The 12839-nt window shown below is 35.5% G+C and overlaps 3 protein-coding genes across 6 annotated transcripts in view; 2 read left to right on the top strand and 1 right to left on the bottom strand.

Annotated features, from left to right (window-relative positions):
• slka (STE20-like kinase a) overlaps positions 1-4047 on the bottom strand; it is a 36535-nt gene extending 32488 nt beyond the window's left edge. For all 4 annotated transcript variants that reach the window (XM_077237050.1, XM_077237051.1, XM_077237052.1 and 1 more), the window contains exon 1: positions 3094-4047. In XM_077237050.1, coding sequence (XP_077093165.1) covers positions 3094-3243 — 150 coding nt within the window. In that variant the 5' untranslated portion in view covers positions 3244-4047. The remainder of the gene's footprint in view (positions 1-3093) is intronic.
• Positions 4048-4914: 867 nt separating this feature from the next.
• LOC143745143 (dual specificity protein phosphatase 13A) lies at positions 4915-6055 on the top strand. The gene is made up of 3 exons (XM_077237063.1): positions 4915-5140; positions 5227-5444; positions 5725-6055. The coding sequence occupies exons 1-3, from the start codon at positions 4983-4985 to the stop codon at positions 5925-5927; spliced, it is 579 nt and encodes a 192-aa protein (XP_077093178.1). The 5' UTR covers positions 4915-4982; the 3' UTR covers positions 5928-6055.
• Positions 6056-6788: 733 nt separating this feature from the next.
• On the top strand, positions 6789-9524 carry LOC143745130 (dual specificity protein phosphatase 13A). Its single transcript, XM_077237036.1, has 3 exons — positions 6789-7182; positions 7476-7693; positions 9167-9524. The coding sequence occupies exons 1-3, from the start codon at positions 7058-7060 to the stop codon at positions 9376-9378; spliced, it is 555 nt and encodes a 184-aa protein (XP_077093151.1). The 5' UTR covers positions 6789-7057; the 3' UTR covers positions 9379-9524.
• Positions 9525-12839: the final 3315 nt, after the last annotated feature.

Here is a 12839-nt window from a genome sequence, read left to right as displayed (position 1 = left end):
GGTTTCAGCGCAGCCAGTGGACACATCCCCGGCGTTTGAGAGCAGAAACTACTGCTAATTTTTTCAAGATTTTGATAGCTTATTTTATGTACTTGCCGGCTTTTTTTATCATTCAAATTTGGTTGGGTGGCCAAATCACCCAGAACACATACTTAATTTTGACTTTACAGGGACTTTAAGTTAGCCACATAAATCATTATCTCAGACAGAAATCTAAAAAACTAAACTTGTCAGGAAAAACATGCAGAACAGAGCTTGATTTTATCCATCTGGAAATGACTGAATGGTGGTTGTTCATTATCAGGATGGAGCCATATCAAATTTGCTAAAAACAATGCCTAAATCACATTGTGCAACAGCCAGTATGGCCTAAGTGATGTCACTGGACATTGACAAGCAAAATTGTTTCAGAGGAGAGTTATGTTTTGAATGAATAAAGATTACAAAGACAAACAATTGTTTTCCCCTTTGGAATAACATCCACTGATGAATCTTTCACTGACCAGGAATGCACATTAATTTATTGATAACTTGTTTTGCTTAGAATATATTTTTAGAGAATCAAATGCAGTACAGTGTATCTCACTAGGGTTGGGCGGTATTTCGGTAATATCGTATACCGCGGGGTCTTAAAATAGCAACGGTATCAGTTTCAATACCGTCATTACCGGCACTTATATATAATATATAAATATAATTTATTCAATGCCTAAAAATGCTTATGTAGTTGTCATCAAGTGACAGTGTGGAGGAGAAAGAGAGAGAGGCGGTAAATACTGCCGAGGCAATATGTAAATGTTGCAATAAAAAAGGTGACAGCGAGAGATGGAAACACCTCTAACCTAATGTCGCATCTCCGAAACAACCACCCACTCACTGCTGCGAGGATGCATTTTGCCCCGAGTTCATTAAATAAGCGCATTAGTTTATATTTGTTAAAATATTATAATGTAAATTTTTTTTACATTGATAATGAAAACTGAACAGCACGAGTAAGATGGGATGCATCGGGAGTCAGTCATTGACCACTTAATTAAGTTTTATTTTGTAAAAGGCCTTTCCTTAAAGTGAATTTCGTTTTGTATAAATTGGATCTTAATTTTAATAATTTTTTTATCAACCAATAATAAATAAGAATCAAATATATCAAACAACATAATCATGACATGATCGTGGGCTGGCACGCCGCGGTCACTTGCATTGAAATCTCATCATAAATTAACCGAAACTCAGTGTATGTCTCACAGACATGACAGATATCTAAATAAAGCTTGAAATTTCATTAAACGAAACAATTCAAAACGAAAAGAAAAAGGCTAGCCTATACCTTCTGATTATGTAATCCATGATTTGCATTTCTCTATATGCGCGTTCACTAGGAGATGGCGATTGTCAACTTAATCTTTGCAGCACTGACAGAAAAGTTGTATTAATAAAAATCAATGGACGCGTGTCACCGGATTTACAAATGCACTTCTTGCTTGTTGCTTGTTAATTTAATTTAAAGTAATTAATAAAATGAATACAATTGTCATAATTAAAATAATTAAATATTATTAATTCTCCCATTTTTGCTCATTTATAAATAGCATTTATATCTACCACCCCCTCAGCACCTGGGTTAAAAAATTATTTGGCGCCACCATATTATAACGGCCCACGTATTAAAAATAGTCTAGTCTAAATAGGCCTACGAGCCGTAGGCATTATTACATTTAATGCCGTCAGCCGGGATCAGACACAACGTGCACGGGTTGGCCTTGATTTTTATTTATTTTTTTTGCCCGATCTGGTATTCAGTTTCTGAAGCTTATGTCATAATTTTTAATTAGTCACGGTAATACCGTATACCCCGGTAAAATAGGGAGGAGGTTTGAAGGTATCAAAATTTGGATACCGCCCAAGCCTATATCTCATCATAGATAAGACAGAAAAATAAAAATAAACAGTAGTGAACCTCTGGTAAACCACATGAAACCACTCTTAAAGCCCCCCCCCCCCCCCCCCCCCCCACTGCTAAACTGAGGCAGGAAGATCCTGCTGATTCACCCTGATCAACCTAACCACACATCTGCGCGAGATCCTACATTCATTTTTCACACAGAGCGTTACTTCCTCATTAGATAACTTCTTAAAAATACTTATTTCAAAATAAGATGTCCATAAACTTGAGACATATACTGATTATATTTTGTGGCTGGTTTTGTATGAAAACCAGTGCAGTATCTTAAATAACAAACACTAATCTGTCTGCATTTTAATCATGTCACTATGATACCTCAAAGATGTGTGTGTTGTAGTATTCATTCAAACACAATGCAATTCCGTAAACAAGAGCAGTATGGAGACATTCTTCATCATATTGAAGTCTGAAGCAGGCAGGGACTGACGGGAATGTTGTGAATTCAACTACAACTGGCTCTACAATATGCGCAAAACTACATTAACTAGACTTTTGAGAATGTAAAGAGATTAAATAAATCCAAATACTACTTAGTTGTTTTGGACTCTTTATGTCCAATTAAACTATGTTCACTTGAGAATGGAAAGTCGTTGGGTTCAATAACTATTATTCTAGATGAAGTCGCCCAGGTTTAGGCTACACCCTTTTCTTTACTTATCTAATGCCCTTACAAAAATATGCCATGGTAACAATTGTTTCTGCCAAAATACCACAGTTGCTAGTACTACAGTTATTCATAATACTGAAGTCATCAAGAGATTCATCAAGCAGTTTCTTCAAAAGTGTCAAGTGCTGCTCAGGAAACAATTTCATCAGTTATAATGATAGTTCAACTTTACATTAAAGTTGTGTCATCGTCACCTTTTTATCCCGTGGAACACAAAATGAGTTGTCAGTCAGAATGAGTCTCAGCAACTATTTACTTTCATTGTATGGAAAACAGATGCAATTAATGGAGTTATGTCTCTCCCAACATCTAGTTTTGTGACATACAGGTTTGGAAAAACATAAGGTAAATAAATATTGAAAACATTTACACTTTGGAGAAAACCGCCCCTTTAAAATGAATCAGAGGGGCAATGCTAATACACTCAGGTGACAATCACCTACTGGAGGATGATGATATTTACCTTGTAGACTTTACCAAAGGCTCCATCCCCAAGTTCTCCCACGATCTCCCACTCCTCCTCGGGGTTGATGTCTCTGTGAACATGCTCATACTGTTTCTTCTTCTTCTCCGTACCCAGCTTAAATATCTTCCGAAAATTGAAAAATGACATCTTCTAAACGCAATCTATATGTCTGTCGGTTTAAAAAAAGAAATGACACGATGAACTGTTGTGTTAACGCTGTATTAAACGTTTCAGTTGGGGAGTTGGCTAATGGGCTAGCTGCGGATGATCGATTCCTAGCGAACGTTAACTCATTTAACTGTAACGTTACAGTTGCAGACAGCTACAAGTAATCCTGTGAATGGCGGCGAAGGTATTAGTCTCTCTGAAAGTGACCGAGGTCAGTCTTTATGTGGCATTTCGCGTCTCCATAACATTGAATCATCAAGACGAGCGACTCCTTACACACAGGGATGGAAAAGTAACAGTCCACTTCCTCAGCTAGCTTCACAACGGCTACATGTGTGTGATTCTCTGTATTTACCTCATCCGTCTGATAAAAAATAAGCCTCGCTGTCAAACAAGTGTTGCGTATTCAAATAGCTGCTATGTCGTTTAAAAAAAACCTACAGTACAGTAAATTCCATACAGGTGGAGGCGATTAGGTAGTTAGCACACCGTAAAAATGCGGAGCGGATGCTGATGACCAAACTCCTGTCTGAGCTCAGTCTACTGCTCACGGGAGGGGTGTGTGTACAGCTTAGCCAAACACAACCGTTTCGATAAAAACCGATTGAACAAACTACAAGACACCAGCAGGCCAGTCGACTCTGCTCGCGGTGTTGAAATGGATGTTTCTCGCGCCTTGCTCAACGGTCGCTCGGGTCTCTCTCTTGTGACTAACTTCTCGAGGATGTTGCTGGAGGAGTCAAGGCGCGTGCGTTTGGATAGGGAAGGCGCGTGTCCGGCAGTGGAAACACTAGCGCATGCGCAGTTGGTGCTGGCCATGCAGAGGACAGCAGTGTTGTGACTTAAAATTAGTAACCTAACCAATAGTGGTAGGGGATTTAATTCATCCAATTTAATTGAATCCTTTGAATCACTCACCAATAATTATATAAATAAATAAACAACTAGCCTACTGATATTGCTCCTTCACAGCCCGCACTCGTAAGCTCAATATAATTATGCCTATTTGAAAGGGGGGGGGGGGGAAGCTGCTGTAAATGAAAAAGTCTTCTCTTTGCAAAAAAATCCAGTTCTAGATGGCTAAACCGAGATGCATGTAGAACATCTAACATTCTCAATCCCAACTCTTTATTTTTTATACAGTTTTAACCAATGACCTCATACACAGGTGTCTGCTATATTTTCATTTTGATTCATATTCCACCGGTCGGCACAATTGTTTCTTTAACTTCTTGGCTTCTTCTTACTAGTGACACACTGTCCATTAGATTATTTTTAAAAATATATGTTTTTTACTTTGTAACACTCAAGTGGCGAGAATAGGCATATGTCCCATGCACTGGATACAGTGTTACTGATTGTCTGAACGTGAACAATGAGTTTCTAGAGGCCTAACATTTTCTAGTTTCACAGACGTCTAAAAGGCCTAATCTTTTTTTAATTCTCCCAAACTACTCTACAAAAATATACTGTATTTCTAATCAAAAAGCCGAGCACACGCTTATAAAAAGGGAGATACGTCAGTGATTTTGGCTCATTTACACTGCGTACTGCGTAGGCTCACTTTGGCACACAGTAGGCTACTTGGAAAAAGGACTTGTGTTAAATAAGTGGCCATACACTGACATCTACTGTGGAAAAAAGGGTAATGCAGAAGTGTCACACCTGGAAATGTCACTCATGTAGTAGCCTTCTCATAAAGTTCTGGGTTCTCCCCAATGCTCTTATTCCTGAAAATGGAGAATGTAGATCGAACAGTGGGCAACATTTTGTCTGAAACGCCCTCTATTGAAGAACTGGAGGATATATTACATGGGGGTCAGCTGTCCTGTAACCATGTCGATGAAGTGTGGCCTAATTTGTTTCTGGGGGACATGTAAGTGCATTTGTGTGCGACTTCTGTTTGACTTGTTGATTCAAAGAAAATATTAGCCGTTTACTATGTCATTCTTTCATACACAGGTACATGTCTCATGACAGATATGGCCTTTGGAGACTGGGTATAACTCATGTTTTAAATGCTGCACATGGTAAAATGTGTTGCAAAGGAAGAGATGATTTTTATGGGACAACTGTGAAGTACTATGGTGTTCCGGCCAATGATCTGCCTACATTTCATATTTCACCTTTTTTCTACCCTTCAGCACACTTTATTAATGATGCTCTCAGCACAACAGGTGGTATGTAAAAACATTTAATTTGCATTTTTAAAATAGTAAAAATTGTTTCAGGCATGATCAACACTGGTTAGTGTTATTTTATTATTATATTATCCATTTGAATGATTAATTGATATCTAATTTAATTTTTTTATGAAAAATAGATAGATAGATAGATAAATGATAGATAGATAGATAGATAGATAGATAGATAGATAGATAGATAGATAGATAGATAGATAGATAGATAGATAGATAGATTTGTTACTGTCAGATTCATGATTGTATCTCTTTTCAACAGCTAAAGTGTTTGTGCACTGTGCTGTGGGAGTGAGCCGTTCAGCTTCTCTGGTCTTAGCTTACCTAATGATTTATTGCAATTACTCTCTGGTGGATGCCATCTTGAAAGTGAAAGAAAGAAGATGGATCTTTCCAAACCGGGGATTTTTGAAGCAGTTAATAACTCTCGGCAATGAATTAAACTACAAGGCACAGTCAAAGTAGCTTGATATTTTTTAAACAAGCATGCAAATCAGAAATCTGTAAATTCAAATAACATTTAAACAGTACTCCTACAGTGATCAACAACAATCATCATTAACATAATAAACAGTTTCTCATATGTATGATCACAGCTTTGTGTTGTATGCTACTTTGGTTAAATCTAGGCTATTTTTAGTTCTTTTTTTGTTAGCAATATTTAATTACTGAATACCCCCTAATACTGGGCACAAATTAAACCTCAAATACAATCTTTGATATATAAACTTGAGCTGAGCAGTGCAAATGCAAAGCTGATCAGCAAACACTGTTACTCTGTTTTTCTCTTTGTTCCACTATGTACAATACTCCAAATGTTCACTCAACACAATTGTCACTTATTGTCCCGTTCTCTCGTCATCGGATGAATCATCCGTCACTTGTGAAACAGATCACAACATAGAAATGGAACAAGCTAGAATGGCAATAAGAAACATATTTTTTAAAATAGGTTGGAATTAGCCGCCTAGACGTCAGTTACGATATGTAAATAATAATTTATATATATATACATATGCGCTTTACAATGTATTGTCAAACCTGGGGCTATTAACGTTTTCTGTGTCATTATTCTGGTCCAAAGCGCTGGTGTAGTAGCAAAGATCACGCGGAGCTTGTTACTTTTTCCCACGCTAGTCAAGATGGGCCAATCACAATACGTGATTAACGTTGCTGGTGCAGCCATTTTATTCAAGTAATTGTATTAAGACTGTCAAGCTATAAATCAATTTACATATCAGATACCATGCCTTGGAATTCACATATTTAATTCCAATATTTTGGTTATATTTTTTTGAGTATAAATGTCTCCACTATGAGGAAAAACTTCAAAAGATCTGAATGCGACTCAATGGAGGTTTGGACTTTCCGAGCCACCGGGCGCCCCCTGCCCTGGTCATTCATACGCACACAGGCGTCTATCAACATCGAAGAGCTGAGATGTTCAGCGGAATCTGGTGACCAAGCAGCGTCATAAAGAGCACCTGTTTGTGTGGATCACGACGTGCCAACCCGATTATGTATGCTGCTGAACCCCGGGAAAACAGCAGAAACTAATATTCACGAGATAGTTTGATTTGGGCCAGTTCAGAAGAATGACAGCTCAGAAACATAAACACGGACTCCTGGCTATTAAAGAGTTAGAAAATGTTCTGGACACATGTAAACTTGATCTAACTCCAGTCGACGAGGTCTGGCCGAACCTGTACATCGGAAATGTGTAAGTAGCCTACCGATACCCTACATAACTAATTATACGGTGTCGTACCATTAGCTCTTATTTAAAGATTTATAGCACGCAAGCTATGTCATTGTGGTTTACATTTAGTTTTATTAAATTAACTTTATATTTAAGGGTTTGAGAAGATACTATTCGATTCAAAGTGACTTATTTGATTGAGATCCAATCATAATGTGCATCCCTCTAGTTAAATCAATTCTGCAGTTGCTTGACTTTTAATGCTATAGTGGTTGTCCTGTTACATTACATAACACATTTTCACTTTTTTATAGGGCCATTGCTCAAAATAGAAAAGCTTTGCAGAAAATGGGCATCACTCATGTTTTAAATGCTGCCCATTCCAAGCAAGGGAGCATTGGGGACCAGAGTTATTATGGAAATACAATTGTATATTATGGCATCCCAGCAGAAGACACTTCATCATTTGATCTTAGTGTGCACTTTAAACCGGCTTCTGATTTCATCCACAAAGCTTTGAGGAAGAAGAATGGTACGTGACCACAGTCAGTGATGCTAATGTAATGCAAACTTGCAAAACAAGTTGATCAAAATGCACTGGGGAGGAATTTGAAGTTCATTTTTAAACCGATTCATAATTGTTAATATAGCTAAGATACAAGTATTTCTAAAACCTTTCCCTGTCATAAATAACCCATATCATGAGATAAGAACTAATTTTAAATACAATTTAAAACCATCCAAAGTTCGAAACTTTTACATCATTTTGAGGACAGAAAAAGAAACTTGTTCTGTTATTAAAATACTCTGAAAAAAGCTGCATTTCCTCTTTATCTCTTTGAATTCCCCTCTAAACCTGTTAACAACATATCTTGATTCTGAAATGCTTTATAATACAGATAGATATCCATATTTAATGAAAATAAAAAAGGTTAATTTCAATAGCATTAGCAGCTCCTCAGTATGGCAAGCCGTTTTAACTTTTATTCATTTCCAAGATATGAATTCTTGATATCAACAATTCAATTGTTGATACCAACAATTACATTTTTGATATCAACAATTTAATTATTGATATCAACAATTTAATTCTTGATATCAACAATTAGATTCTTGATATCAACAATTGAATTCTTGATATCTGTAATTGTATTTTCACTAGTGAAATGTCACCATAGGCTGCCATTCAAAATTAATTGTTGATATCAACAATTGATTTCTTACTAGTAGAAATATAATTTTTCATATCAATAATTACATTGTTACTAGTAAGAATGTGAATTCCTGATATCAATAATTCAATTGTCACTAGTTGAAATGTCTATTCTTGATATCAACAATTTAATTGCTACTAGTAAAAACTTTCATTTTTGATATCTGAAAATGTATTTCTGATATCAATATTATTTCAGATATCTAAAATGGCTTTCTTACTAGTAACAATCACATTCATGATATCAGAAATTAACATAGTCACTAGTGAAAATGGAATTATTGATATCAAAAATGAACATTGTTACTAGTAGCAATTCAATTGTTGATATCAAGAATATACATTTCAACTATTGACAATTGAATTCTTGATATCAAAAATAAAGGTTTTCACTAGTAAGAATTGTATTTCTGATATGTAAAATTGGAATTGCAACTAGTAAGAAATCAATTATTGATATCAACAATTGATTTTGAATGGCAGCCTATGGTGACATTTCACTAGTGAAAATTCAATACAATACAATTCTTGATATCTAGAATGAGCATTTTAATTAGTAAAAATGTAATTGTTGATATCAAGAATTAGCATTGTTACTAGTGGAAATGTAATTTCTGATATCAAAAAATGCCATTGTTACAAGTATAAATCTAATTCCTGATATCAATAACTATAATTTTAACTAGTTAAAACTGAATTGTTGATATCAAGAATTCATATCCTGGAAATGAATAAAAGTTAAAACGGCTTGCCATACTCCTGACCATTGCGGTCTGTGTTTTTTATCCGCAGGTAAGGTGCTTGTTCATTGCATCATGGGAATGAGTCGGTCTGCCACTCTGGTTCTAGCGTACCTTATGCTGCGTCAGCGTCTTATTCTCCGCACTGCCATCCAAACGGTTGTATTGCGACGTGCAATCTATCCTAACAGGAACTTTTTGAGCCTTCTCCTGGATTTGGACATTCAGCTTCAGAGAAAGCGAATGCTGTGTCCTATTCTCTGACAGAAAAACAACACAAATGTAATGAACACACTAAAGCACATGCATTCATTTTATAACTAAAGGGTGAAGAGGTAACAAGCAATGATATGTTTACATTATTTATGATATATCTATCTATATATATATATATATATATATATATATATATATATATTTATATCTATATATGTGCGTGCGTGTGTGTGTGTATACACATATATATATATATATATATATATATATACACATACAGTCAAACCAAAATTTATTCAGACACCCTCAACATTTCTTTCATTATCACAGTTAATTCGCTATAGTTTAGAAAATGGTAATATAATAAGACAAGAACTCAAGAGTTATCAAATCAGTTTATATTTCACTGGTTTTGGCCATCCTCTGTTAGACTGTCTCAAAAATGAATTACCGGTATGTTGAGTAGCTATCAGCTGTTAAATTTAAGTACAGATTTAGATTATACTTAAGATTAAGATAATATTTAGGTCAAGCAATACTTAATTTTGTTCAGTATGTGGTGTAAAAAGGTCGCATTAGCAATTTAAGAAAAAAATCTCAAGCAAAACATGGTCAGGTCAAAGGGTCTGATAAATTTTTGGCCCCAAATTTTTATAAATTTAACTGGTAGACCACTGTATGAAGAATTTTTGGGTATAATATGTCACCGTTTACTTTTTTTTGCTATCCTCACTTACATAAATGAACTATAGCGTTCTGCACCCACTCGTAAAAAAATATAAAAAGTTATGTCTGGTCACTGAATAATTTTTGGTTTGATTGCATATATAGTTTCATAGTAAAACATGTGCCTTTCAGGTTTAGTGTAGGCCATCTTTGTACATGTTTCCATACATTTACAAGGTTATTTTATATATAATATGAGAATTTAGCTATAAAAACACTTTAATATTGATGAAAAAATATTTAACTTACTTGACGCCTGGCATGTTTGCATAGTCATATTAACATGGGGGATTTTACTGTATGTAGTGTAACTGAATAATTATGTTGAAGAATTGTGTTTTTTATGAAAATCTGTTTGATATATTTAAGAAACACAGCACACAAGTGCCACATGCTGCTCACACAGCAAATAATATTTAACAGTGGAGTCAGTATTCAGCATAGAATACCAAATTAAGCAGTATTACATGATTGAATTGTGGTTCATTATTCAGCTGCAGAGAAAACACTCCCTGTGAGCAGTATTAGCTTTTATGTTGCTTTTGGCAGCCAAATCTGGAGAACTAAACGGGCCAAGCACAACATTCTTCTGTTGACTCAATCCTAAAAGCCTTGTTTAAAATGACTGAGCAGCACTCGCTGATTTGATTTTTAGTACACCTTTTTGTTTTAATAGCAGAATAATGTGTTTCATTTAGGTCATTGATTCACAGAAGTTCCTTTGTTGTCTTGGAGAACATATACTGGTGTATAAACAGTTTTATCAAATGCACTGTATACTTAAAACATTTAATTGGACATGAAACTCTATTGACCATGAGCAGGATGAATATTCAATTGGTATTTTTTGAAACTGAATATACTATGTTTCATGAACAGATACAAACAAGGTGCCAAATAAACTTAATTTGTATCTGTATTGATTTAAAAAATAAACAAATGTGAAAGTGCTTTGTTTTTCCATGTTAGTTAGGCAAACCCAATGATAGTATATATTTACCTGTATACTAAGTTCATAATAATTGTGAACATAAATGGAATTTCTAGTGCTGCACGATTAATCCTATGGCCATCGCAATGTCAAGCCTATGCGATTATATGATGCAAAATGCTGCGATTTTATATGAAATAAACTAATTAGGGCTGTTAACGCAATTAACGCAGCATCTCTTATTTTTTGTCATCCTTTGGCTAGTGTTACATGACCCCGCTCTTATCGTGCAAATGCTTTTAAACCATTCATGCGCGACCAATCAAAAGAGAGCGCGCTGCCTGTGAATGTCCTGACTGTGACTCACAGAAAGCGCCAGTATAATGCGCATGCACAGACTGCGTGCCAGAATACAGTTCTCTTTCGCGCTTGAATGAACAATAACACACACAATTATGCCAAAATGACATTTTGTCGAGTATCTTCATAACATAAGAGCAGTCTTATGATGGACATAAAGAGTTGAGAGACTGAGAGAATGAGGCGCGTGTGAGATCCGTGTCTCTGTCAGCAGCGGCTGCTCTTAAAGGGCCAGCAGTAAGGACTAGTCTATATATAATTTATAATTTATGCAGCGCAGACTGTTCAGAATGTCCTACCTGTTAGACAGGAAGGGCACAGGTAAATATAACATTTATTATGGGTTTTTGTGAAGATTGTTTGAAGTTCAACTAAACCCCTGGTCAGAGCCTGACCCCACCCAATGGCAATATTTGAAAAATGCTGGAAAAGTGGGCAGAGCCTAGGAGAGGGGGGTGGGGGGGGGGGGGGGGCATGCACCTGAGACTCATCTCTCTGTAGGCAAGGGCGTGGTTTGCTGAAGTCAGAGGGTACCACAACTTCCAATAGGAAAATTTAACTGCAGTAGCCACCGTTCAACCTGAAGAGGGCAGCACTCAGACATTTTAACACCATATATTGTAGAATTAAAAAACTTTAAACCCAAATGTCAAAAAATTTACTCAAATCAATGAACAGCATTTATGAAGCTCCATTCTTACAGATCATTAACTAAAAAAAAGTTGTTTTAGTGTTTAGTTACCCTTTAAATTAAAAGCTGTTATATTTTTTGAAGCCTAATAAATGTTTTTTTTTTAAATGATAGCTTTAAATTGTAATGATGGAATCACTGTAATTTTGGATGGCTATAATTAATGATTAAAAATGAATGAAAAAATCCTTCATTTTTATCCAGACATCAATGGCTTATTGATCATTATAGGTGTCATCAATCATTTAGGCTAGTTGTTGTTGCTAGTTGGAGATGAGAAATACACATTTCAAAATTATCACCAATCTGTGTGTGCATTTTGCTTTAGAAGCAAGCAAGTTGACTCATGAAACCATTTGTTTATTATATCACAATCGCATATCGCAATATTGACATCAATAATCGCAATATGACATTTTCCCCAAATCGTGCAGCCCTAAATATTTCTTGTTTTATATGTAATACATTTCCAATCATTTACCTAACATGTTAAGATATATGCAAGTTATGTGTCAGTTATAATATTAATGACAACCTTGGGTAGGGTATAACTTTATTCATCTATTCATCTGTACTTTTGCTTAATTCTCCCTTTGTGCTTTCGACTGCTTCCAGCAGGGTTCAGTGCTGTGCCATGAAAAAGATCAAATTAAAATCTTGCTGTTTTTTATGCTGTGTGTCCTCCCATAATACTTTCCTTTTTTCTTTTCATCTGATATCCTTCATATGCAACATTAACGCAAGCCTCTTTTGTAAAGTTCAACCACATAAAAAAATGCTACATTGATAAATAGATTATAG

This window comes from Siphateles boraxobius, unplaced genomic scaffold (assembly GCF_051911475.1).
Source record: "Siphateles boraxobius isolate OS27281-9 unplaced genomic scaffold, OSU_SipBor_1 20, whole genome shotgun sequence".
NCBI lineage: Eukaryota > Metazoa > Chordata > Actinopteri > Cypriniformes > Leuciscidae > Siphateles > Siphateles boraxobius.
Note: the sequence above shows the minus strand (reverse complement) of the source record. Positions and strands in the feature narration are given on the sequence as shown.